The 27,286-nt window shown below is 47.5% G+C and overlaps 1 protein-coding gene across 4 annotated transcripts; it reads left to right on the top strand.

Moving 5' to 3' along the window:
- Nucleotides 1–605: 605 nt before the first annotated feature.
- Nucleotides 606–25,777, top strand: SPARC (secreted protein acidic and cysteine rich). Of its 4 annotated transcripts, none has more exons than XM_008988403.5 (10): nt 606–679; nt 11,828–11,897; nt 14,062–14,121; nt 15,169–15,256; nt 16,696–16,817; nt 18,604–18,724; nt 20,587–20,720; nt 21,706–21,854; nt 23,989–24,137; nt 24,624–25,777. In XM_008988403.5, exons 2-10 carry the CDS (start codon nt 11,841–11,843, stop codon nt 24,650–24,652), a joined length of 909 nt encoding a protein of 302 aa, XP_008986651.1. In that variant the 5' UTR covers nt 606–679; nt 11,828–11,840; the 3' UTR covers nt 24,653–25,777. The 4 variants fall into 4 exon arrangements, with proteins under 4 accessions (XP_008986651.1, XP_002744453.2, XP_078219556.1 ...); XM_002744407.7 differs by having other exon boundaries at nt 14,059–14,121; XM_078363430.1 differs by lacking the exon at nt 606–679 and adding an exon at nt 2,575–2,693.
- Nucleotides 25,778–27,286: the final 1,509 nt, after the last annotated feature.

The raw sequence follows: 27,286 nt of genomic DNA, 5'->3' as shown, positions 1-27,286 counted from the left end.
AAAGTGCTGGGATTACAGGCATAAGCTACCGCACCCAGAGGGATTTTTTTTTAAAGAAGATGTTCCAAATCATCAAGGATGATTCCACTAGTAGCAGCTTGTCTTGTCTGTACAGTGGCAAGTCCTGGCCTTGCCTTTTGGCAGATACAACCCCCTTGAATTGCTTGACCCTTCTCAGCATTGCCTAATATTAGGGAGGACTCCCGTAAAGCTCACTGGTTTAGAAAATCAAGACACTTGGGCTTGGTTCTGCCCCTGGGGGCCATTGGGTAATTCCTTGCACTCCAGGCCTCACTTGCCCTTTGAACAAGAAAGAGGCTGTTCTGGGTGACCCCTCCAGGCCTGTCCAGCCCTGGCACTCTGTGAGTCGATTTAGGCAGCAGCCCCGGAACAGATGAGGCAGGCAGGGTTGGGGTGTTTGGTCAGGACAGCCCACCACAAAAAGAGGAGGAAAGAAATGAAAGACAGAGACAGCTTTGGCTGTGGGAGAAGGGGGAGGCTGGGGGAAGGAGGAGACTGGAGGAGGAGGGACCGCGGGGTGGAGGGGAGGTAGACCCAGCCCAGAGCTCTGAGTGGTTTCCTGTTGCCTGTCTCTAAACCCCTCCACATTCCCGCAGACCTTCAGATTGCCCAGGAGAGCGCACTCTGCCTGCCGCCTGCCTGCCTGCCTGCCACTGAGGTATGCGTGACCCCCGCCCAGCCTTTCCCTTCTTTAGTTGCACCAACCTGACACCCTAGTTCACGCCGCCCTCAGCTTGTGTGCAAGGGAGGGACGCTTTAAGGGATGTACCTCTCCTTCAGGCTCCATCACTGGCTGGCTTTAAGAGCGTGGTCCTCGGTCCTGTCTGCATGCTGCTTTTCAGAAGGTGGACTCACTGTGTAACTTTGTCTTCCCTTATAGGTTTACAGAAAATAATCTCACTTATGTCTTCAGGGGAAGATTTTCTACACCCGCCTCCCCCCCCCCCCGCCCCGGTTTCTCTCTGTGTCTATCTCTCTGATTTTAGAGGCTGCCTGCCTGTCCTCTTTGCTCCCTTTGCAAATGTGGCAGCTTCCTCTTTTCCTGGTAATCTGATCCCATCACAGCTGCCACAGGGACCGGGCCAGCAGCCGGAGTCTGTCCTCCTGTTCCTTATTCCAGGAGAGAAACCTCCTAGACTTGGATCTTGGTCAGGGACTCGGTTTTCCAAAAGGGACTTTGCACAATCAGTTGATCTCCAAAAGGCAAAGGGGGAGGCTTCCCCATTAATCCACCCCTCTGGGAAGCCTTCTGTTTCCCTCTAATTTTTCCCACTCCCAAACACCACCTCCTGTTCCTCCCCATACACGAACTCCAGCGCCATTCTGCCTGAAATGGCACCATCACAATCTCAGTCTTGGGCTAGGTGTTGTTCCTGTCCTGAATTCCCTGGGATGGTAAACAGAGGCAGTAGTCCTTACTTAGTTTATCTAGACCTGAAGAACCCATACATCAGATATCATCAACCAAGATGTGGGTGTAATGGGAGGTGGAGTGTGGTGGGGGAGGTATTCTTGGAAGAAAGGGAGAAAGGAAGGAGAGATTTCCAGGGTCCCTTTCTGTACTCCTCCCAAGACTCGTGTCCAGCCTGTCAGGGTGCCAGATCTTCTTCAGACAAACGTACTACCTTTCTTCACCACCACTGGCTCTACAAACTGGTTGTCAAAGTGGACTTCCTTAGGGAAAGGGACTCCAAAGATTCTAAAGGAAAGGGGGTACTGGGATGAATTATGTCTTCCAGGAATCGCAGTCTGCCCAAAAGGGAACAGAGAGGCATGTATTTTTCTCAGGAAAGGACAGCATTTTTTCATTGGAGAAAATGTTTTCACTAGTAATGCTTTAGGGTTAAATTTCTACATGATGCCCCAAATGCTGGTGGTCTAGTGAGAAACAAAGCAGAAGCAGGACACAGGCTTCGGGCATGCATTTTATGTGTGATCTTAGGTGTCTCCCTGGATTTAGCTTCCCCATCTGTAAAGAAAGAAAGCTGGAATTGAAGGCTCTTCTGGGTGCTTGCTGTCCTCTAAAATATTCAAAGGAAGATTTCTTAACCAGTCTATGGAGTGATTTTTAATTTTTTTGTAGAGATGGGGTTTCACCATATTGGCCAGGTTGGTCTCAAACTCTTGACCTCAGGTGATCTACCCGCCTCAGCCTCCCAAAGGGCTGGGATTACAGGTGTGAGACACAGTGCCCGGTCTATGGAGTGATCTTTGAATGGGCCTTAAGCCATCTGTAAGTCCCTAAATATTGTGTGCATTGTGTGTGTGTGTGTGTGTGTGTGTGTGTGTGTGTGTGTGAGAGAGAGAGAGAGAGAGAGAGAGAGAGAGAGAGAGAGAGAGATTGAGATAATATGGGTGCTCATAGCTTTCAGCTTTAAGATATTCTCAAATGGATTAGAGGGCATGACATGGAGATGGGGTGAGGACTGGTAACAAAGGTGTGTATTTGCAGGAGGATGAAGCATTTTGAAATGGGAGTGGTTGAGGAAAGAAAGAGTTAACTTGCAGCTATCAGCTGCCACGTTGACAAAGCCTAGAGCAAAGAGGGGGAGGGAGGGTGGGAAGAGGGGTTGCCTGGAGAAGGAATCAACTTTTGAAACTTTCTCCAAGTCCCACCCACCAGAAGGCTCTTCTCTGCCTGACTCACTCTCCGAGGAATGCGAGTTGCCACGGTAACCTTTTTTTCAGGGTCTCTGCCTGCTGGCTGGGAGGGGACGCTAGGAACCCTCTTAGAACATCAGTCTGAATGTACCCCACCCCTATATTCAAGGACTGCAGCAAACTCTAGGCCCTGCCTTTGTGATCTCAGAATTCTGGGGAAGCCTTGGGCCGTGATAATCTCCTTGCAAGGGTGTTTGAAGACCTGGGTTTTAGCTCTGGCTGTGCCCTGAAGATAAGCATTTGACCTTGAACTAATCACTTATCCTTTCTGGGCTCCATTCCCTCTACAGTTAAAGAACAGTAACAGCAGCCACCTCTAGGGCATAGATAGTGTGTGGAAGAAATGGGATAACGTGGGCAGGGAAGCACTTTGCAAACTGTGGCATTCCCTCCTAATGCATAGGGTTTTAGAACTGATGAATTAATGGTATCCAAAGACCTGGTAAAATCATTCTCTGTTTGATTTTCCCTGGCAGCTTAATCATCTTGGGGTTTGTAAAGAACTTACCTTTATTAGACGTGCTGACAGGCAAATTTTAAAAATCATAATATTGCTTACATTCATTTTGATTTGGGGACCTTCTTGCATATTTCCCAAGACTGTTGTGCCCTCTGTGTAGGAAAAGCGTTGGCCACGGGTGCAAAAGAAACTGTGTTCTAACTCACAGTGCCTGACGTTGGGAAAGCCACTTGCCCTCTTCAGCCTGCAGTTTCCCAATCTGTTAAATAGAGGTTCTAAGCTGGATGATCTCCCAGGCACCCTTCTAACTCTGAAGTCGTGTAAACCTAAATCCCAGACACTGCTTTTCTTTGAAGAAAGAGCTGGCCTACCTGTGTAACACCCTCTTGCCGCACCCCTACTGGAAAAGAAACAAGAAAGGCTGGCCTAGGGGACCTTGGGTTGCTCAACCATCATGCTGTAATCCTTATCCAGCTGTAGAGACTTGTCAACCAATAGCGTGGCTGGGGTTTGCTATTCATGGGAGCAGCTTTCCTTTCTGAAAACAAGACATAAATAAGAAAGAACAGTGGAGGAAAGGAAAGAGCTGAGAATGAGGTAAACAGTAGAACATTTGACTTTTGAAGTCATTTAGGTAGGTAGATAAATATGCAGAGATAAAAAGGGACAGGTACAAACCTGTAGGGATGAAGGGTATAAACATTGATTTCATCAACAGGTACCCACTGGCATAGCTAAAAAGAAGTGCCTCCTTACAGAAGCAAACACAGAAAGTCATTTGCTCACACATCTCTCCCTGGATGACACTTTGACTTACAGACGCAGACAAGTTCCAGGAATATATCTTAATGAATGTGAACATTCTGACCCTCACCTATTACAGGCTGAAACAGACAGATGCTGAGTCAGGCTGTATGTATCTTACACAGACCATCAGGTGTACAAACACACACTGCTACTTGTAGTCACACATGGATGTGCACAGTCAAATATAATGTGGATCATGACAATAAGACGAGTAACCTACATATATCACCCGACTACCTCTATGTCTCAGAGAGAGGGACACTGAGGCTCAGGACAAGAAAATAACTTAACTGGAGGTCACACAGCGAGCTGTCATCTGAGCCAAACTTCCAGGTGTTTGGAGCCGTTTCTATTCACCTTGCCTTCCCCCGAGAAGTGGTTCAGTTTGGAACCGCACTCAGGCACACAAGCCCAGTGGATACTAAGTGATGAGCAGCACTTTGTCTCTCCCCTTGGCTGGCCTGCACTGCCTATTCTAGCCCATATGGCTTTGTCATTAGGCCCAAAGTCTGGGCATGATGTGGTTATAGGTGGCTGCTCCCTTGCTTCTAGCTGGCTCCCTCCCAAATGTCAGTCTCAAAGGAGAGAAGGGAAAACCAGCCTTGAGCTTTCAGCAACCCTAAGGACCTTGTTTCTACAACACAGAACCTGACGCTTCTCTCCTTTCCTCTCTCCCTCCTTGCCTCCCTCCCTCCCAACCCCAATCCTGAATCTAGGGACAGCTGGGCTGTGCAGGGCCTGGGCCAGCACATAGTGACTTGACAGAATTATTTCGAAAAACAGCTTCTCCTCAGCTGGGAACTTAGGAAATCAACTCTGCTCTCACCCATCAAGCTATGAGCTTGATGTCTACAAGGAAGACATGAACATAGACAACAACTGTTTTTAGAGCTGGTTTCTTTCAGAAACTTGGTATTAACCGCTCTCATTTAACCCTCTGGATCATCTTGTGTTAGTCATGGCATTAGGATTTCAGACCTATCAGATAAAAAAAAGCAAAGCAAGGTAAACATCTGGGTGTTTTTGAACACCTGGAAGTTTGGCTCAGACATCAGCTTGCTCTGTTACCTCCAGTGAGGTATTTTCCTTCTCTAAGCCTCAATTTCTCTATCTCTACAGTAAGAGACATCACACAGAGGTTTCATGTGGCCTGACAACACCGCTAATCCATTGGTAGTGGCTGTCAGAAGAACTGTGTTTGGGATTCTGATGCCTCTCCAGACTTTGGGGGAAGAGGTCAAGTGATTGATTAGTAATGTCTGCCACACGTGCAGGAGGGGCAGGTGGAGGCCACGTATTTGCCACATATGCCACGTATTTGCTGTCTTTGGGATCTCGGAGGCCTTTCTGGATGTGACAGCCTGGATACTTTGAGGTTATTTCTTATCCTTTCTTTTATGGTCTCCCTGATGCAGCAGCAGTTCCCTAGAGGGAGCCAAGAAGGAAGCCTGAAGCTCCACCCCAGCCTCTGCCAGCCACAGTGAAACGTGGCATCTCAGATGTCTTTATGGAATCTCAGGCTGATTCCAGCCTCAAATTCTGGAGCCACCTTCGAGTTGCCCTGGAAGCTCTTCAGTCCTAAGTTTTAGCTACCACACCTTAAAGGTTTCCTTTAGCTTCTTCCCTTCCAGCAGGAAATAGAAGTGGAAGCAGGGAGTCAAGGGGCAAGTGGAGAGAGGTAATGCTCTAAAAAGCTTCTGCCCGAGTTGATCCTGAAAATCAGAGCTGAAAAGAACCTAAGGGACCACCTTGCCCCAAGGGTTTCAAACTGTGTTCCTAGGAGAAGCTACAGATGTTCCAAGGTGTCTTAGGAATGTCCCTGTGTGCAGGACTCCCAGTTCCCAGCTCCACTCCATTTTTATCTGCTTTTGTTTTCTGTTTTGAGGTGGAGTTTCACTCTTGTTGCCCAGGCTGGAGTGCAATGGCATGATCTTGGCTCACTGCAACCTCCACCTCCCGGTTCAAGTGATTCTCCTATCTCAGCCTCTGGAGTAGCTGAGATTACAGGTGCCTGCTACCATGCCTGCCTAATATTTTGTGTTTTTAGTAGAGATGGGGTTTCACCATGTTGGGCAGGCTGGTCTCGAACACCTGACCTCAGGTGATCTGCCCAATCCACGCAAGTCGGCCTCCCAAAGTGCTGGGATTACAGGCATGAGCCACTGGGCCCAGTCTGCTCTTGTTTTTTAATTTCACACTTATGGATAAATAGGTAATAGATAATAGACGTTGACATGTTTTGATACATGCTAAAAGATTTCGGCTGTTTGAAATATCAGACTTCTACAGAAGACTTCATTGAAATAAAGGATTTTCTGGCTTACATAATGTTGAATATTGACTTTATACAGACAAGCTGGGGATGTTAGTTCTGGAGAGCAGAGGAGATTCCCCTAAGTTTGCACAGTGAGCTGGGAGACATGCTGATTTGCTGTCAGCTCTCCTGACTTCCACATCATGTGGCACCTGTGAGCTGCTGTGTCTGCTCCCCGGAGGTGTGAGCAGGAGTGTCATTGTAGCTGCATGCGGCTGCCTCTCTAGCCTGCCTGGCTCGGGCCCCACGTCAGCGGAGCCCAAGCTCCTTTTTTCTGAGTCCCAACTCCCTGAAGGGCCTGGCTCATGGCCTCCTTTATTAGACTGCTTTATTAGACTTGTTTTCCTCTCTTTGGGCTTGTTTATCAGCAACATGTGTTTTTGGAGTCCTTGTTTCCAAGCCAGATAGTGGGAGTGAGATGCTTGGCTGATGTCAGCTGCCCGAGAAAGAGGCCAGTCCTGGGCCTGGGCTTTGTCACAATATCCTCTAGAAGCTGGGCTGGCGTCCTCCAGACCAACAGGAGCAATCTGTCCTTTGTTCCACCCAAACATCCCTTTCTCCCTGGGCTTGTAAAACACTGGGATTCATCACTGAATTCTTATGGGGAATGGAGACTCTGGGATCCTTGGACTTTAAGATGCTCTTCCCAACGACGACATTGCTTACCTCTTTAATTGGATTCTCTTGTGTAAACCACCCATGAGCCTTTCAAGATTGGTATATTGTTATTTCCATTTTACACATTAGGGAACAAATTGCCGCCCTGAGGGGTAAAGTTGATTTCTGAAGGTCATACAATTGCTAAGTGGCAGAGCCATGATTTGAACCTGTATATTCTGGCTCCAGAGCTCATGAAACTACCTTTATCCTATACTGCCTGGTAGTTTATCACCACTCTGTCTACCCTGTGTCTGTCTACTACATGTGCCTATTTAGATTTAAGTTGATTAAAATAGATGAGCATGGTGACTCACAACTGTAATCCCATCTCTTTGGGAAGCTGAGGTGGGTGGATCGCTTAAGGTCAGGAGTTCAAGACCAGCCTGAGCAACATAGGGAAACCCCATCTCTACAAAAAAAAAAAAAAAAATGGAAAAATTATCTGGGCATAGTCACCTGTGCCTATGGTCCCAGCTACTTGGGAGGGTAAGGTGGGAGAATTGCTTGAGCCTGGGAAGCAGAGGTTGCAACGAGCTGAGATTTCACCATTGCACTCTAGTCTGGGTGACAAAGCAAGACTCCCCCCAAAAAAAAAAAATTTTTTTTCCACTATTCGCCATTGCAGTATTTCAGCCAAGGTATGGGTTAGGTAAGATTTTTTTGGACTGTCCTCAGTCCTTTTGTATAATATTTTTAAATAAAAAAATTGATTAAGATGAAACCCAATTTAAAACTCAGTTCTTCATTTGCACTGGCAACATTCCAAGCATTCAATAACCGCTTGTGACCAGTAGCTATCATAGTGGACCATGCAGATATAGAATGTGTTCATCACCTTAGAAAGTCCTATTGGGTTGCATTACTCTATAAATTCTTTCCACCCAAATAAGATTTAATGATGGCAATTCCATTTCTTTGCTTCACATTCTAAGAATCTATCATTCTGAGACCCACAGTCTGTGATTCTACGATCCTGAGATTTCTCCCCTGTTCTAACATTCAGTGGCTTTTTAACGTCTAGGAAGAGCCCAAAGGAGGCCCTTTATATTTTGAGGGACAAACTTGGGGGCTGGCTGTACTTTTCCATCCTCAGAGTCTTTCCAGAGAGAGAAGTGACCTCAGCTTCAGGTCCTGTTGGCAGCCAAGGACGGGTTTTCAGCAGTCTCCAGAGCAAATAAAGGCAAAAGGAAGGGACTTGATGTACGGAACAGGAGGCTGTGGCAGCCAGGAGGGGGCTAGGAGTGTCTGCATTTGATGGCCACCAAGCCAAGGGAAATATGCCTCCTATTCCTCCCCTGGTCCTGAGCATTTTCCTTCCCAGCAACTCAGGCTAGTTCAAGGCCCAACTGACCCCCATTCCAGTGGCCTCCTGGGAGCGGGTAGCTGCCAAGGGAAATCGTGTGCAGAGGTAGGGACATGCCAGTGGTGGGGTAGGGTCGCATAGGTCCTCACCCTACCCCTGCCACCCACTCACTGCTATCAGCTGTTGGCAGGTTTCTTCTTCTAGGCCTTCTCATCTGTACTATTGGGCAGAAAGACATGCCTTGAGCCCCCTGTGGAGTGCTGGATTATGAAAACACCCTGAAAATGATAAATGTATGCATTACCAAAGACTAAAGAAATACAAAGGAGGCCAGGTGCGGTGGCTCATGCCTGTAATCCCAGCACTTTGGGAGGCTGAGGCGGGTGGATCATGAGGTCAGTAGTTCAAGACCAGCCTGACCAATATGGTGAAACCTAGTTTCTACAACAAATACAAAAATTAGCTGGGAGTGGTGGCACGCTCCTATAGTCCCAGTTACTCAGGAGCCTGAGGTAGGAGAATCCCCTGAACCTGGGAAGTGGAGGTTGCAGTGAGTGGAGATTGTGCCATTGCACTCCATCCAGCCTGGGGGACAGAGTGAGAGTCTGTCTCAAAAGAAAAAAAAAAAAAAAGACAAAGGAGGGAGTTTTCATTTAATATTGGTCATTTATATGAAAGGAATTTAAAATTTCCCACGGCATACTGCACTTAGTTTTGATTGGCAGAGGATCACAGCTGATAAGTTCTGAATGCTGGGTTTTGACACTGTGATCTGACCTTGCTGGAGTGACTGTTATCACCCATTAGCTTTGCAGGATGGATGCAGGCCTCTTTGGTCATTGGTGGTTTAGAGAGCCTCAGAGAGGTATCTCGTGGGGAAGCAGGGAGTAAGGCTGTGCATGTGGAATAGTTCAGCTACTTCCCTTCCCTCCCATTTCATTGTCTGGAGGAAAAGTGCTCTGGGGCTGGTGGTGTAGCACTGGGCACTGTGCAGGACCCAAATTTCGTGTTTGTTTTTACAGTTTTCTTCCAAAACTTTGGAGGAGGATTCCAAGATTTTGTGTTCTGTTCTTAAGAGTCTCTCCGTATTTTTCCCCTACTCCCACCTGTCTGAGCATAATTCCTATTAGGCTCACCCAAACTCCATGAGTGAGAATGCTTGCTTATTTTGAGAGGGCCTTAATGTTGCATGATTTTAGACAAGTGCTTCCTCCCTCTCAACCTCAGACTCCCCATCAGGACAGTGGGATTGAGAACCCTTCCATGCCCATCTGCCTACTTCCCAGCATTGTCAGAAGGCTCCAGGAGACTGTGTTATGTGACAGTCCTTTAGAAATTATAAAGCACTGTAAGACTTAGAGTTATTTTTCTCTTCTGTATGGAACAGCAGGGATGGGGGTGGCAGGGAGGGTGAGTGTGCAGCTGGGAAAGAGTTCAGGAAGACAGGGAGGCAGGACAGATGGAAGAGCTGCCCAGCAAAACCTTCCCCTGGTCATAGAGGGAAGCGTGGTTTCTCTGCTTACATGAAGGACACAGACTCAGGGAAATGTCTGCCTTCCTTTCCTGTCTTACTAATCTGAAGCTTATTACATTTCCACTCCTAGCTAGGCTAGTTCTTCAATGACGTGACTTCCCTGTCATTGTAGCTCAGAGAGAATGACTTTTGTTTTGTTTTAGCTGCTATTTCACTTTGATCCTTCGACTTCAAACTATCTCAGACAAGTCTTTCCTTCATGTTTTCTTTTCTGTTCCATTTGTCCCAAGCCAGATACAGGAGTTATTTATCTTGTGTCTTCCAAAGGGGAAGTAAGAAGGGAGATTTTTCCACTCAAGCCTGGGGTAACAAGTGAACAACTGTGAGGGGAGGAACATTCCACAAGTCACCTAAAAAGGGGCGACTAGACTTCTCTGGAAGTTGGGGTCATTGTGAAGCAATGCCAAACCCCCAGGTCCTTTAAATTTCTGTTAATTTTATGCACTCCATGCAATAGGGGGTGAGGTTTTGTTTCTCTTTTAGCTCAAGAAGGGACTACTTTGAAGCTGACTCTTCCTCTGCCTGTTTCTGCTTCCCAAATGCTATAGTCCAAGTGAAGACAGATGATCCCAGAGGAGAAGATATGTGCTAAGACCAGAATGTGCTTAAGATCATTTTAAGGACCCAGGCTGCCACCTCAAAGTTCACCTAGTCTACACCTTTCAATTGATAGATGGGGGAACCAAGGTCTAGAGAGACAGAAGGACTTAACCAGTACATCAATCAAGATAGTATTGTGGTAGAACAGGAACCCCTGGCATTTAATTTTAAGCTGAGTGTTTTTCTCCATGATGCCAGGTTAGCTCCCAACACCATTTGGTCAGTTGAGAAGTCTTCAAAGAAATAAAGGATGATGAGCCTGACAGGGAGGTTTTGGGAGAAAAACGAGGGAAGACATGGCCACTGTTTCCCCTGATTGAAAGGCTGTTTGTGGATACAGAGAGGTTCTTCGTGGCTGCAGGAGAGACAGGATAGACAGATCAGAAGGTTTGAGGGAGGCAGATTTAGATCGGTAAAAGGAAGAACTTTCTAAAATCACTTGAGAATGAAAAGCCTTCTAATTAGCACAAGGAATGAAATGTTTCCACCACAGAGCCTCTGTTAGGAATGGCGTTTTGGTTTTGAATCCTCAGAGGAGATTCGGCTCCAACGTCCCTTATACTCATGAAAGTATTAGAGCCTAGAACTTGGCCTTGAGAGAATGAGGTCTTAACAGTTGCCAGACAGGGGTATTTTCTAGATCTTAGCTAACATCTCCTCTGCAACATATGGAAGCATCTGGATGGTTTCCCTACAGGGCCTAAAGAAGTGCTGTCCCTTCTGAGTAGAATAGAGAAAAATGTGGCCACCCTCAAGTTTCCATGGGTTACATTCCAAGACTATTGTTCTTTGTTTTAGAATGTGAATCTCATTGTCTCAAATTGGCGAGAAGTTGCTGCCTATTACCTTCTCTCATTGCGGAGGCAGCAGGAAGAACGGGGAGTAGGCGACAGAGGAGGAAGAGGAGAGATTGGTTTAGGGGAAAATATAATCTTAGAATATCAGAGATTGTAGGGGCCTTGAAGATATCTGGTTTGGCATTGCCCAAACTGGGCTAATTAGCCCATCACCTTAGTTGAATCACTTTTTTAAAACTTTAATAAATGTATTACAAAAGCAGATTTTGTCATTACCATAAATGGAAATCCCTGTGTACCTCTGTCATAAATAGAAGGAAACTGTAAAAACAAACACATTAAAAAAAACAAAACAAGTTTATTCAGTTCCAGCTGGATCTAATTTCCTGTGGAAGCTCTGAGCTGGAGGGAGGCCTGTTTTCTCTTTGTTGAAAAAGAGAGAGAGATAAGTTAGAAGGAGGTGTTCAAGACATCTTAGCACCAAACTGAGACTTTCTTCTCATAGCATCAGAATTGAAAGACTGTTAAATGGAACCAGCCTTCTCTCATGTTTTCCACGATCATTTAACTTGTTCCATCCAACATTATCTTGCATCTATCAGGAGTTCAAAAGGAACTCTCCATCAGGAAATCTCACCCTCACTCAACTCTCAATCTCTCCTCTCCACAGCGTTCCCAGCACCATGAGGGCCTGGATCTTCTTTCTCCTTTGCCTGGCCGGGAGGGCCTTGGCAGCACCTGTAAGTACCTAAGATATCTTCTTTGCTTTTATTCCCACTGCCAGCTCCAGGGGTTCTAAGCCTGCCAGCCCTGGATGCTGAGAGGGAACAGGGACTTCCCCATCTCAAGTTAGTTGTCTGTCTTTTTTTAACTTTTTTTTTTCCCTCTTACTTTAATAAGCTCAGGAGAAAAACTGGGATCAGGACCATTGGGTGGTGGTTCCAGAGAAGAGAGAGTTCCATGTAATGTTAAGATAAGCTTTTTCATAGTCAGAACTTCCCAGCAATGGATGAGGATTGCTTTAGAAGGAAATGACCTCTTTGTCACATAAGGAATTAAAGCAGGCAGGAGATGGAGTGTGGGGGATTGCTGGTGGGGATGATGTCAGGAGAGATTCAAGCCCATAGAGAGAGGAGCGTGTTGGTTTCTGAAACAGTGAGGGTTGTTTGGTTGTCAGCAACACTTCAATCTGACTAAATTGGGGGAGGAGGGAGGACATGGGGGAAGATACAGAGGTAGATTATAATATTAAAGGCCTTGGGGAGGATTGGAAAAGGGCAGCTCTAGGCTTTGGGAGCTAAGAACTAATGGATAGTCTCTGAGATGTTGCTATCTGAATGAATCAACTCCAGCAATTTTCACATCTTGACAGAATGTGCCAAGAAGGTTTTTAAAAATTCAAAAAATGGGCCAGGCGCAGTGGCTCACGCCTGTAATCCCAGCATTTTGGGGAGGCGAAGGCAGGTGGATCAGAAGGTCAGGAGTTCGAGAGCAGCCTGGCCAAGATGTTGAAATCCCGTCTTTAAAGAAAAAAAAAATTTTTTTTAAGTAAAAATTAAAAAAAAAATTCAAAAAATGAGGCAGGGTGGGGTGGTTCACGCCTGTAATCCCAGTGCTTTGAGAGGCCGAGGCAGGTGGATCACGAGGTCAGGAGTTCAGACCAGCCTGGCCAAGATGGTGAAACCCTGTCTCTACTAAAATTACAAAAATTAGTGGGGCTTGATGGTGGGTGCCTGTAATCCCAGCTACCTGGAGGCTGAGGCAGAGAATTGCTTGAACCTGAGAGGTGGAGGTTGCAGTGAGCCAAGAGCTGAGGTTGTACCACTGAACTCCAGCCTGGGCAACAGAGCAAGACTCTGTCTAAAAAAAAAGAAAGAAAGAAAAGGAAAGAAAAGAAAAAATTAGCTGGGCATAGTGGCAGGCACCTGTAATTCCAGCTACTTGGGAGTCCGAGGCAGATAATTGCTTGAATCCAGGAGGCGGAGGTTGCAGTGAGCAGAGATTATGCCACTGCACTCTAACCTGGGTGACAGAGTGAGACTCTGTCTCAGATTTAAAAAATTCAAAAAATGAGAGCCAATCTGGCTGAGCTTGGGTCCTGAGCTGGCTTCTTGGCCAGGGGAGGGTGAGGCCCCTTGATTGACAGACAGTTCCTCCAAGCATTGCATGCAGAGGGCGTGAGTAGTTATCTACTGCTCATCTGGAAGCCTTCACCAGGAGAGGAGGAAGAAACAGGGCAGGCAAAAAGTGTGATTTCCTTAACTGAACTCACAGTTTTAACTGCGATCCCCTTATCCTCTCTTCACTAAGAAGTGGGAGTGATGGCAGACCCTGGCAATCTTGATCAGGCTGCTGGTAGATGGAGGCAAAAGTTTCTTAAAGTTGGCATTAAGTTTTGAAGTAGCCTCAGCCAGCTAGGGGCCTCAAAGTTGTGTGTTTTCTTGTTTCCTCCTACTCCAAGTTAAAATGGCAAGAAAAATGACCTAAAATAATAATAGTATCACACTGTGAGGAAGATGATGACATCTGCTAAAATTCACAGTGTCATCCCCTCTGGATGTCAATTTTCCCATCTTTAAAGTGAGGGAATTGGTCTGGATCAGTGATTTTCAGACTTTATAAGAATTCAAAGCCGCAAAAATACTTTTCCAAGTTAAATGTTAGGTAGACAGCTCAGATACAAAATAGGTAAAATGGGAGCTGCTTGAGTGTCCCACGGTGCTCACGTGACTGGCTGCTTCTTTGTCCTCTCCCATCCGTGGCAGTCCATGAGGCACAGCTTTGGGGATCTCCAGTGAGCTGCTCTCCCAGCTCCCCCAGCCTGTGTTCCAGGCCACAGGCACTTTGGAGGTGAAGCTGGCCTTATTTCTGGCCCCTCTGAACCCCACTTTCTCTTTCCAGCAGCAAGAAGCCCTGCCTGATGAGACAGAGGTGGTAGAAGAAACTATGGCAGAGGTGACGAAGGTAGGTGAGCAGTGACTACAGCCCCTTAGCCCCTCTCTACCCGGATCTGTGCCTTGAGAAATTAGGGCAGGTGCAGCAGGTCTCAGTGCTAGGGTAGGGCATTCATCTCCACATACACATAGCATAGATGCAAACCCTGAGTATCCCCCACATCCTGACACACTGCTGAATGCTTCCCAACCCTTCAATGGAACCCTACGTTTGGGGGACAGGACCTTGAAATTTTTGTATTTTAAGCTGTAAAATAATTTTTCTTCCATGATTATCCATAGTTTCCCCAAACATAAAACAGAGGAAAAGGGAGATGCTCGGGTGTGGCTGGTCGGGGTGGAGGTTGACACCCCCTTGTGAACCTCAAATGTCTGAACTAGGTCTCAGTCAATTTAGAAAGTTTATTTTGCCAAGGTTAAGGATGCACCCATGACACAGGAAGTTCTGAGACTGTGCCCAAGGTGGTCGGGAGTAGTTTACTTTTATACATTTTGGGGAGGCATGAGACATCTATCAGTATGTCTAAGTTTTACATTGGTTGGGTTGGCTAAGGCAAGACAACTCAAGAAGTGGGAGCTTCCAGGTTAGGAGTAGATAAGAGACAATTGGTTGCATTCTTTTGAGTCCTTGTTCAGCCTTCCACTGAATACACAATTGAATCGGGCTCAGTGAGTCTGCATTTTTACATAAGTAACAGGGCAGAGGAAGCAATCAGACAATGGTTTATCTCATGTGAGCCTCAGAAGGATGACTGCATAGAATGGGAGGCAGATTTGTCCTATGCAGTTCGCAGTTTGACTTTTCCTCTTAGCTTAGTGATTTTGGGGTCCCAAGATATATTTTCCTTTCACACTCTCTTTCCTTAACATCCCTGGTGGTTTCTAAGGCAGCTCAACAGAATCCCGGGCATACTATAAAACACAGTGGGTCTATAGATTAAATCTGGATTCCCAACCCTGCATTTGAGCTTTCTGTGACCTGAAGCCCTTCGGGTACCCTTATGGGTCTGGGATGGGAGTGGGGACCATTATACCCATTCTTCTCTACCAATTCCAGGTATCTGTGGGAGCCAACCCTGTCCAGGTGGAAGTAGGAGAATTTGACGAAGGTGCGGAGGAAACCGAAGAGGAGGTGGTGGCTGAAAGTATGTCCCTTCCCTGTGACTTGGCACATCCAAGCTGCCCTTGGTTGCCTGGGGGTCTGGGGCATGAGGACAGCCTATGTGAGGACCTACCATTTCCAGTGGAAATGCAGGGTGGGGTCCTCAGTGGGCTATGGAGGAAACACCGCTTTGACTTAACGACTGAGAAACTGTGGTACTCAGTCCCCTGGGATCCGGGCAAGATCGGATTACAGGCCATCCATGTGCATGGCGGGAAGGAGAGTTCTCCAGCTGGAAATAGCCTTCTCCCCTCATAGCTCTTGCCCTAGTCCAAAGCTGAGTTTCCCATTCCCATGGGGGTCCCTGGTCACATCTGGTTGCTGAAATCCCCCATCGCTTCTGTCTCAGTTCGTGCCCCACAGAGTAGTAGATCTGAGAGAAGAGATCAGGAACTTGCACACTCATAAGCTCATTCTATTTCACACAGCCCAAGGAAACGAGGTCTGCAGGAAATGAAACCTGACATAATTCATACCACGCTATCCATGCATTAGAGCCCTGGGGGAGCAATGACCTAGGGGCTCTGGCTCCAGCTCTAAGTGCAAGGCATTTGCACCCAAGGGGTTAAGAGCATGGATTTTGGAAGCAGTCCAACCAAGCTTTGAACCTAGGCTTCTCCACGCCAGCTTGCTTAACTCCTCGGAGCCTCAGTTTCTCATCTCTTACATGGGGTGGATGGAGATGGCAGACCTGCATCCCAGGGCTGTCAGGAGCTTTTCAGACAAGCTGAGTAGGCATCCAATAAAGGATTATTAAAATACTCAAAATAAGCATGTCAAGGAAAAGGCCACATTAGGCTCTCATCCTGAGGGGAGAGCTAATGGTGTTTGATCTAGCTGGGCACAGGGTTTCTACTGGAACAGAGGGACAGCTACTGAGTTATGTTCCTTCCTGCCTCCTCTCCCACCTCATCCGGTGTTTACCATGCTCTATTGTCCAGCGTGGGCCTTGGGGCTTTTCTGCCTTTTCCTTTACAGCCACTTAAGTCTGTTTTGTTGGGCCTCACAGCTCCCTGGCTCATTGTCAACATCTGACTTTCTAAGGCATTCTAGAAAGCTTATTCTGGAATCCAGAAATGCCTCACTGTGACTGCTCAGTGATGACCCAGGAACACAATGGTTGCTTCAATCTTTGGGGAAGTCATATGGCATCTAGTGTTTCTGGGTCCCAGACTGAGCCTCCAGCCCCTAAAAAGTGCCTGACCGCTATCTCGAAATAAACCTCTAATCCCCAGACTGAACCAGCTGCTCCCTAAATGCTGACTGCTAGGCTCAGTGCAAGAGCAGGCAGGACTCTGGACTGCCCAAAGCCCAGAGTAGGAGCCACAGCCAGGGACTTTCAGCCCTGAGATCTGTCCAGGTAGGATGGGGGTGGATGTGCTAATCCAGGTGAGGCTAACTCCTTGTCTTTCTGCCCTACAGACCCCTGCCAGAACCACCACTGCAAACACGGCAAGGTGTGCGAGCTGGATGAGAACAACACACCCATGTGTGTGTGCCAGGACCCCACCAGCTGCCCAGCCCCCATTGGCGAGTTTGAGAAGGTGAGGGCTGAGGGATGGGGATGGGGATAGGGATTGGGCACTTCAGAATATAGAGTGCCTGCTCAGGAAACTGTTGGCTTGGTGGTTCTATGGGCCAGCGCCAATCTCAGAAGTCCCCTTCCTAGACCTAATCCCAGCAGGAAAGAGGGAATGAGTCAGAGTGTACCTGGCAGCAAGCAACAAGACTTGAAACAGCATCATCAGGTTACAAGCCCTATGCCAGACTCTTATGGCTAAAAGCATAAGAGCATCAGCAAAGAATCAGGTCCAAAAATGTGAGTTCTGGGGTCAAACAGAAGGTTGACTTCAAACCTCATCTCCATCACTTGTTAGCTGTGAGATCTCAGCTAAATTGCCGAAACTTTTCAAGTCTCAGTTTTTTCACCTCCAAAGAGAGAATAAAAATAGTTCTTAACTCATAGGACTGTTGTGGGGATGTGTCAGAAAATGCTTGGTACGTAACAAGTACCTAATAAATACTACTTATTTTTAAATTATCTCTCAAATATGTCCATTCTGTCTCCAAGGACCCATCCATTCGTCCATCCATCCGTTCATCCACCCATCCACCCATTCATCCATCCATCTATCCAAGTAAATATTTTTTGAGTGCCTGCTCATGCCCACCATCATGCTAGTGGCTGTCTAGTTCATGGCGACAAATCTGGGGCCAGTATTGTTCCTACAGCCTCCCATCTGGCTTCTCCATCTTCAGTCTCTCCAGAGACAACATAGCCTCTGATCTCCACATTGTAGCATCATTGTTAACATTTTCTTCCTCCTCACCCCACCCCACTCCCAATGCCTAGTCACCAGTGCCCGTCATTTCTCCCTCTGCAGTGACATATAAGCTATACTGAGTAAGTACAGGGAGGATGTTCAACACAGGCTCCCCTCCTCCTAACACAGTTACTTATTGCCACTGCCCTCATCCAGCCTCAACATCTCTGCTTGGCCACCCCTACGTTCAGAGATTCACTAGGACGCCAATGGCTCAGCATACAGTTGTACCCACAGCTAAGGTTTAGTAAAGTGACATATTTAGGATACACAGCTGGATCATAAGGGAAAAAGACACAGGCAGGGTCTGGAGGAATCTGGGCGGAGACTGACTTACTCCCCTGAGGGATCATTAGAGTGCATTCTTATCCCAGTTACAAAGATGTAGCCACATGTGAGTGATGTTTCTGTCCAGGGAAGCTCATTAGAGACTCAGCACCCAAAGTTTTAATTGGAGGCTGGTCACATAGGCACCCTCTGCCTAGCATGTACCAGAATTTCAGACTCCCAGAAGAAAAGCAGATGTTCCGCATAAACCAGATTGTTAGGACAAACGGGAAGGATTTATGACACTGCAGGGAACTGTTTCTCAGCTAAGTTCCCAGACACAAGCCACCGGCCAACGTTACATGCAGGCCTTTTTAAGGATAACAATTCCAGGCCTGTTCTGTTAACGCTTCTTTGAACACTCTTGTTTCTCTCCCATTCCTGTCTTTAACTTTCTCTTCAAATATCTTCCAGGATTTTTTTTTCCCCATATCTCAGACCTGACTCAGTCATGCCTCTCAGAGACCATCAATGGCTCTGAGCCTGGGCTGAGCACTGGCCTGGGAACCCAAAGAGTGGATTTGTGTCCCAGTCCTACCACTAACTCACTCTATGACCTTGGGCTAATGACATTCCTTGCTTAACCCTCAGTGTCCCCATCTCTGAAATGGACAAGGATAGTGGTATCAGTGAAGGGCTTTGGGAATGAAGGAGGGGGTGCTCTGTGCTTTGCCAACAGGTGTGCAGCAACGACAACAAGACCTTCGACTCTTCCTGCCACTTCTTTGCCACAAAGTGCACCCTGGAGGGCACCAAGAAGGGCCACAAGCTCCACCTGGACTACATCGGGCCTTGCAAATGTGAGTTTCCTTGGGCCTTTCCAGACTCCTGTCTTGGGTAGAGAGGCCTGAGCAGGCACTGACCCTAGCTCTGCCACCTCCATGCTGGGTGATCTTGGGCAAATCTCTTTCAGTTTCTGAGTCTCAGCATTCCCATTTATAAAATGAGGTAATTGTCTATGAGTCGGCTCCTCTCAACTCTGAGTTCAGGGCACTTTCTGGGGAAGGACTGAGCGACTAGGGAAGGTCAACATCAGGGAGGATTTCTAGAGTCTCTCACTAGCATCTGAGACAACCACCTCTCATTTCTCTAATGAGGAAGTTCTTCTCTAAGGCTAACTTGACTCTTTCTTGCTTCAACACTGTAAAGCAAAAATGATGTCTGACCTGGGCCTACAAAATATTTTGAAAGTATCTGAATTTTAATGCTTTAAAATAAGGGCATGGCTGTTGGTATGCTTTGGGCCCTGTTACTCAGTACTGTCATATCCTCGCCCTTTTACTCCATTACATTCCTATCTGCCCTCTGAAGAGAGAGGATAAGCACCCTCCTCCAGAACCCTGGGAGTCAGTCGTTTGGAGAGGTGTGCCGGGGTGCTGTCTGTCCTTTGATAGTGACCCCAGCTGCAAACTCAGTGGGCCCGAGTGCCTTGTTTAGCATCCTTGGGGGTCATGGGAGACCCCCAAGACCACACCTGCTCGCCCTGCAAGGCAACATCCACACTGTGGGTCTTGTATATTCTGGCACCCGATGGCACTGAGGAGAGCCATTCACCTGCCTCAGGTGTGCAGGGTGCAGAAAAGTATGTAGGGGGTGGGAAATAAGGCTCACCTTGTGGGGCTCCAGGTATGAAATTGAGAAGGTACAGTGTAGAGAAGGAAGGTTGGGGAAAAAAGCATTGGTAGGAAGTCCCTGGGCAGTGAGACTAGAGTGTCTATCTTTTTTTTTTTTTTCTGAGACAGAGTTTTGCTCTTGTTGCCCATGGCACAATCTCGGCTCACCCTAACCTCCACCTCCTGGGTTCGAGCAATTCTCCTGCCTTAGCCTCCCAAGTAGCTGGGATTACAGCACTTTGGTAGGCTGAGTAGGGAGGATCACTTGAGCTCAGAAGTTCAAGACCAGTTTGAGCAACATGGCAGAATCTTGTCTCTGGAAAAAATACAAAAATTAGCTGGGTGTATTGGCATGTGCCTATAGTCCCAGCTACTCAGGAGGCTGAGGAGGGAGGATTGCTTGAGCCCAGGGGGCTAAAGCTGCAGGAGCCATGATTGTGCCATGGCACTCCAGCCTGGGTGACAGAGTGAGACCCTGTCTCAAAACAAAAACAAAAACCAAAGAAAAAGAAAAGCATGGACTTGCATGAAATCTTCAGGTCCAACAGTTGGGATTCCAAGTTCCAAAGACCAGGATGGAATCATTTCTAAAAAAGTTCTGGTGGTTACACATTCCTGATTCCTCTATTCCCTACTCCCTGACAAGCTGGGCCTGTGGATAGATGTGATTCCTCAGCCTTTCAGCTTCAAACACCTGACAGTGGTTGACATGAACAGCATGGACCCAGCCTCAGCTGGGGTCACACCCAAAGCCCAGCACCCAGAAAGGTGCAGGAGCCATCTGTGTCCCTGAACAGAGCAGATCAGGCTGAGAAAGCAGGAGCCATACCTGTGCACAATGCATTTTTAGAGCATTCTTCCCATACATAATCTCCTCTGCTCATTGTGAAGAAACTGTGGCCCAGAGATGTTGAACCACTGTGCCAAGACCACCGGTGCAGGTGGTGTGGGTAGGGGCCCTGGGGTGTGGAGCACTACCCAGGCAGCTCATTGGTGCTCCGCAGGGAGAGTCAGGGTCTGTGCTGACCACCCTTGTGTTTGGAACCTAGACATCCCCCCTTGCCTGGACTCTGAACTGACCGAATTCCCCCTGCGCATGCGGGACTGGCTCAAGAACGTCCTGGTCACCCTGTATGAGAGGGATGAGGACAACAACCTTCTGACTGAGAAGCAGAAGCTGCGGGTAAGTGGGCTCTTCCCAGCTGTCCCAGGGTGTCTCTCTGGCCCTGCTGGCCCTGTGCTGGTGAAGATCCAGTCCCATTCCTAGAACTGGTCCCCCAGCTGTGGGGCGGCCTCCTGCTCTGGAGCGTTCATTTACCCCTGAGCCCCAGGACACACACTTCTCTTCTCGCCTTTGGAGGCTGATAGTGCACATTAACATTTTAGAGGCTCTGAGAAGTCCTGCAGCAGAGACCTGTTCCCTTTGTTTAACCCAGCATTAAATAGAAGAGACACAAAGAGCCCTATTCCTTTTTCCCTTTGGAGTCTGTGGATCTTAAACTTTAATGGCATATTATGTATCCCAAGATGCTGATAAAATGCAGATTCATTGGCCCCCACCTCAGGCCACTGAAACAGTGTCTCTAGAAAGCAAGGCCTAGGAAGCTGCATTCTAAACACTGCCCAGGTGATTTATTTATTTATTTATTTATTTTTGAGACAAAGTCTTACCTGTTGCCAGGTTGGAGTGCAGTGGTGTGATCTCGGCTCACTGCAATCTCTGCTTCCTGGGTTCAAGTGATTCTCCTGCCTCAGCCTCCTGAGTAGCTGGGATTACAGGTGTGCACCACCATGCCCAACTAATTTTTGTATTTTTAGTAGAGACAGGGTTTCACTATATTGGCCAGGCTGGTCTTGAACTCCTGACCACAGGTGATCTACCTGCCTCAGCCTCCTAAAGTGCTGGAATTACAGGTGTGAGCCACTGCACGCCTTCCCCAGGTGATTCTGATGTGGGTAGCTATACGTAAAATTCTTTGAGATCATCCCAGGCTTCTGTTTTTGTGAATGAGATGCTGGTCCCCATATATGATAACTCCTTCCCCTCACTGTGAGCTTTGGTCTGGCAAGTCTCTGCCTGCTCTGGTCTCCTTGCAGGGGTGGGAGGGCCAGACAGGTCTGGACAATCTCCATGGACTTCTTGTCACACACGGTCTCTACTCCCTCAGGTGAAGAAGATCCATGAGAATGAGAAGCGCCTGGAGGCAGGAGACCACCCTGTGGAGCTGCTGGCCCGGGACTTCGAGAAGAACTACAACATGTACATCTTCCCTGTGCACTGGCAGTTCGGCCAGCTGGACCAGCACCCCATTGACGGGTAAGACCCCCGGCCCTGGAGTGGACAGAGTCATGGCTCAAGGCTGGCAGGTGCACTAGCTATGGCCAGAAAGCCTCTCAGCAGCCTATGCTGCTCCCAGCCCCAGCATCCACAGTTTGCCTGGGGAATGGAGCAGAAGGATGAGGCGTCTGGAGAAAAGATGTGGACCTGGGAGAAGAAAAGCAACAAGACACTCTCATGCCAAGGTGAAAGTCAGTGGGAGCTCAAAATAGCTCTATAATCCTGCAAGTACTAGGCTTGGATATCTGGATAATGAGGGAATGTGAGTTAGGAAGGAGTACCAGGCTCCAGGGGTGGCAGGGGCCGAGGTGGGGTCAGCCACACACTCCCTGTCCTTCAGCAGAATATCCAGGGACAGGGCAGCCAGAGCAACCACCTGGCACTGTCTAAGTTCCCTCCTGAGGCCCAGGCTCAACAGGGCCCAACTGACCCAACTGACCCTGGAAGTTATCCAAAAAAGCTTATCTATTTTGCAAGCCCCCAGTTCGAGGGCTCTTGTCCCTTGTCCAAATGAGTTATAAGGCCCCGTGCAACTGTACTGCAGAACAGGTAGGCAACTGGCCAGGTAGCAAGTACTTATTGAGTGTACATTTTTTGCCTGCAGTCTACTAGGCAGGGGATTGAACAGCAATCAGAGCTGGCGTGGTCCTTGCCCTCATGGGCTCATACTCTGTTCATACCCCTGTCACTACCTTCTGAATGTCTCTTGTGGTGATGAAGTGAGAGCCCCTGCTCAGCCTCAGATGGAGCAAGCCACGTCTACACCTTCCCATAGTCCTTTTTACTTTGTCCTTGGGCTGTGGAAGTAGAGCATCTCACAGAGGGGAAATGAGGGACTGCCTTACTCATATACCCAGGGAACCTCATCTTTAGGATGCTCACCCGTCATTCTTAGTCCAGCCCATGTGCCTGGAGTCTGCCCACCATGTCAGTGATCCCGAGGGCTGGGTTCTCCTGAGCTCTGGGAATCTCCCAGCCACTTCTCTCCCAGGCTCTTGCCATGGCTGTGATCCAACTGAGTCACTCATTGTGGCAGGGAAGGGGAAAGTCAAGGGGGAACATCTGGAGCTCAGGCAAAGCAATTGGATCCCACTGCAACAGAGGGCCTGAAGGGCAGCTTCCAGATGGGGTACAAGGCTGCACATCTGGGAAAGTGCTCCAGCCTGGGCAAGGGGACCCTCTTCCTCCACCTCCCATCCCAGAGCTGTAGGTGGCCTTGCCTGCATTCCTGCCCCTCCCTGAGCCTTGGTTTTCCACCAGTACAATGAAGGGGAGGAGAGTGTTCCTATCAGTTTGAACATTGTGTGATTTCTTTGGTGACCTGGGTAGGGCTGGAAATTCTAAAAGTTAAGAAGACAGCTGGAGTCACACTGTTCCCTGGAGATCTTTGGCGGCAGGGTGGGGTGTGTTTTAGGGACAAGTAGTTGGGGGCTCTGGGGAGCAAAGAAAAAATTATACACATACTTTAGAGTCTAACGGCAGCGGGAAGAATAGGGAGGGAGGAGAGCAGGAGAGACATCCAGAGGGCCTCCCTCTCAGACATTACATGATACACAGACGAAGTTCTATGAAGATGCTTAGAGCTTCTGTCGACCCTCACTGCCAGTTTCAGTCCCTTTCCATGTTCCTCCCCCAGAAGGCAGCACAGTCACCAGATTGGTGTGTCTTTTTAGACCCTTTACTAGGCATTCATAGTGGTATAAATGTGCGTCCACAGACAATATACAGGATTGTGTCATGCCAGATTTTGATCTACCCATAGCAGAAGTGCCGAATATTTTGATTTTAAGTTTCTGTGCCCTCAATTCTCAATCAATTAGAGAATAATCAAATATACCAAAAAGACCTTTGTTTTTGAAACCTTAGGGCTGGAAGGGCCTTTTGTAGTTATGACCAACTCCTCCTCTTTGCTGGAAGGAGAAACTGAGGTTCCGAATGAGGCACTGCTGTTCTTTGGGTCTCAGAGCAGTCAGTGGCGGATGCTGGCTATTTTGTTCTGCTTTAAACATCCTTTCCTCCATGCTCTGGGGCAGGCTAACTCCCCAGCTGCCTCCCCAGGCTGGGCGTGGAGCTTTTCCATACCTCAGGCCCTCCCTTGCCTCCTTCCCTGCAGGTACCTCTCCCACACCGAGCTGGCCCCACTGCGCGCTCCCCTCATCCCCATGGAGCATTGCACCACCCGCTTTTTCGAGACCTGTGACCTGGACAATGACAAGTACATCGCTCTGGATGAATGGGCAGGCTGCTTCGGCATCAAGCAGAGTGAGTGGACAGGACAAAGGAGCAAGGGGCATGGGCAGAGGCACTGCTCCCGGGGTGCTGGGTGTTATCCCCCATTCTTCACTCTTTCGGTCTGTCTGTCTGTCTGTCCTCTCTGCCTGTCTCTGCTCCGGCTGCCTATTTGACTTCTGTCTCGCGGCATCTTCCTGATCCTTCTCTGTCCATCAGACTGTCCCTCTCTCTTTCCCTTCCTCAAGCATTAGCACTCACCCTATGCCAAACGCTATTTTGGGAACTGGCAGGCACACAGAAAGGAAACAGGAAGTGTAACTTGGCAGCGTGTGTAAGAGACAGGGACAGGCCCAGGACCGGGAGAGTGAGATTCCTCGTCACTGACTTCCTGGGTGACCTTGGATGGCCACCTAGATCCCTGCCCCTGGGGATGGGTGGGAGTCCACCGACTCCTTGGGAAATGTATCATCATCAACATAGCCTTATTTTTAACCCTGCTCTTTTCTTGCTTTGCAGAGGATATCGACAAGGATCTTGTGATCTAAATCCACTCCTTCCGCAGAACCGGATTCTCTCTCTTTAACCCTCCCCTTCCTGTTTCCCCCAATGTTTAAAATGTTTGGATGGTTTGTTGTTCTGCCTGGGGACAAGGTGCTAACATAGATTTCAGTGAATACATTAACGGTGCTAAAAATGGAAACTCTAACCTGAGACATGACATTCTTAGTTGTAACTTAACTATTAAGCCCTTTTGCACACTCATTAACAGTCCCATTTTTCTCTTGCCACTTGTAGCTTTGCCCATTGTCTTATTGGCATATGGGTAGACATGGATCTGCTGGGCTCTTCCTTAAACACACATTGCAGCTTCAATTTTCCGCTTTAGCATTCTGTTTGAAACTAATACTCACCACTTCAGACTTCGTGTTCATTTCATTTCAGGGTATTGGCTGTCTGTGGGCTTCCCAAGGTGGCCTGGAGGTGGGCAAAGGGAAGTAACAGACATATGATGTTGTCAAGGATGTTTCCGGGATGAGAGAGAGGGAGAGATCATTGCAGAACCCACCAACCAGAACGTGGTTTGCCAGAGGCTGTGACTGAGAGAAAGATTCTGGGGCTGCGTTGTGAATATACAGAGATTCTCACATCAGCCCAGTTCCTCACCGTTTCCTCCTTTACCTTTCAGTGCAGCTTCTTTTCACATTAGGCTGCTTGTTCAAACTTTTGGGAGCATGGAATGATAGTTCTCTGGGAAGTGGTCCGTGCATCCTGCAGGGCTTCTCCTCTGTCTTTTGGAGAATCAGGGCTCTTCTTAGGGGCTTTGGGGACTGGGAGGCTGTTTCAGCCAGGAAGGCCAAAATCAACAGTGAGATGTAGAACGTTGTAAAATAGAAAAAGTGGAGTTGGCGAATTGGTTGTTTTTTCCCCCACATTTGAATGACTGTCATAAAGTTTCTAGCATGTTCCTCCTTTTCTTCACCCTCCCTTTTTTTTCTTCTATTAATCAAGAGAAACTTCAAAGTTAATGGGATGGTTGGATCTCACAGGCTGAGAACTCGTTCACCTCCAAGCATTTCATGAAAAAGCTGCTTCTTATTAATCATACAAACTCTCACCATGATGTGAAGAGTTTCATAAATCTTTCAAAATAAAAAGTAATGACTTAGAAACTGCCTTCCTGGGTGATTTGCATGTGTCTTAGTCTAAGTCACCTTATTCTCCTGACACACAAACACATAAGCATACAGGTCTATACATGACTACAAAAATACAAACCTTTGCAAGCATATTATTATGCTTTTACACATACACCTGTACACACACACACACCAGCATGTTTACACACAGGGACTGTATGGTTCCTATGAGCACTAACGTAGCTGTTTTCATTTAATGACGTGTGGTTTAACCCTTTTTATCATTATACACCATTATCAGCACCAGCCTGAGCAGCCACATTCTTTCATTAATCATAGTCATTCATTCATTCATTCATTCACCAAATATTTATGATGCATCTACTCTGTACCAGGTCTCATGCCAAGCACTGGGGACACAGTGATGGCAAAGCAGGCAAAGCATTTGTTCTTTTGGAGCTTAGAGACCAGGAGGAATACATTAAATAATGACATGACCAAATATAAATTGCAAGATGCCACAGGTGCAATGAAGGGAGAGTAGGAGAGACCATGAGTGTGTGTCACAGGAGGACACGGCATCATTCTAGTGCTGCACGGTTCCCTATGGCAGCCACTACCCACATATAACGTGTTAAGATATAAATTTAAATTAATTAACATTCAAAATGCAGTCTCTCAATCACACTAGCAACATTTCTTTCTTTCTTTTTTTTTTTTTTAATAAGACGGGGTTTCACCATGTTGGTCAGGCTGGTCTTGAACTCCCAACCTCAGGTGATCCGCCTGCCTTGGCCTCCAAAGTGCTTGGATTACAGGTGTGAGCCATCATGCCCGGCCCCACACTAGCAACATTTCAAGTGCTTCAGAGCCATGCATGATTAGCGGTTACTAACTATTGGATCGGTCAGATGTATAACATTTTTATTTTATTTTTTTAAATTTTACTTCTTTTTCAAAAAATTTATTTTGAGTTAGATGTATAACATTTTCATCATCACAGAAAGTTCTATTGGACAGTGCTCTTCTAGATCATCATAAGACTATAGAGCACTTTTCAAAGCTCATGCATGTTCATCATGTTAGTGTCATATTTTTAGCGAGGGTTTTGAGACCTCCCCTTAGAGATAGAGAAACAGACCCAAGAAATGTGCTCAATTGCAATGGGCCACATACGTAGATCTCCAGGTGTCATTTCCCCTCTCTTAAAGTTATGTTAAGATTCCTAAAATAAAGGCTCCTAAAAAATCAAACTGTATTCTGGTGTTCTGTTCTGCACCATGGGAGGGAAAGCAGTAGGAAAGATGGCCCATTTGGTCCTGGCCTTTGAGGAATACACGCCTAGCACTAGTCTTACAATCTCCAGGAATCTGCAGAGATGAATTAAAGTAAATTTCAGCATTGGCTCATTCAATCATTCGGTGACATTCATCAGGTACCTGCAGTGTGTTAGGGGGTTCATGAGTAGGTAGCGTGCATGGTCCTTGCTCCCCTGGAGCTTTCTAACATTCTAGCAGGCAGACCATACATAAGCTTGCAATA

The sequence above is a fragment of the Callithrix jacchus genome, chromosome 2 (assembly GCF_049354715.1).
Source record: "Callithrix jacchus isolate 240 chromosome 2, calJac240_pri, whole genome shotgun sequence".
NCBI classification, from domain to species: domain Eukaryota; kingdom Metazoa; phylum Chordata; class Mammalia; order Primates; family Cebidae; genus Callithrix; species Callithrix jacchus.
Note: the sequence above shows the minus strand (reverse complement) of the source record. Positions and strands in the feature narration are given on the sequence as shown.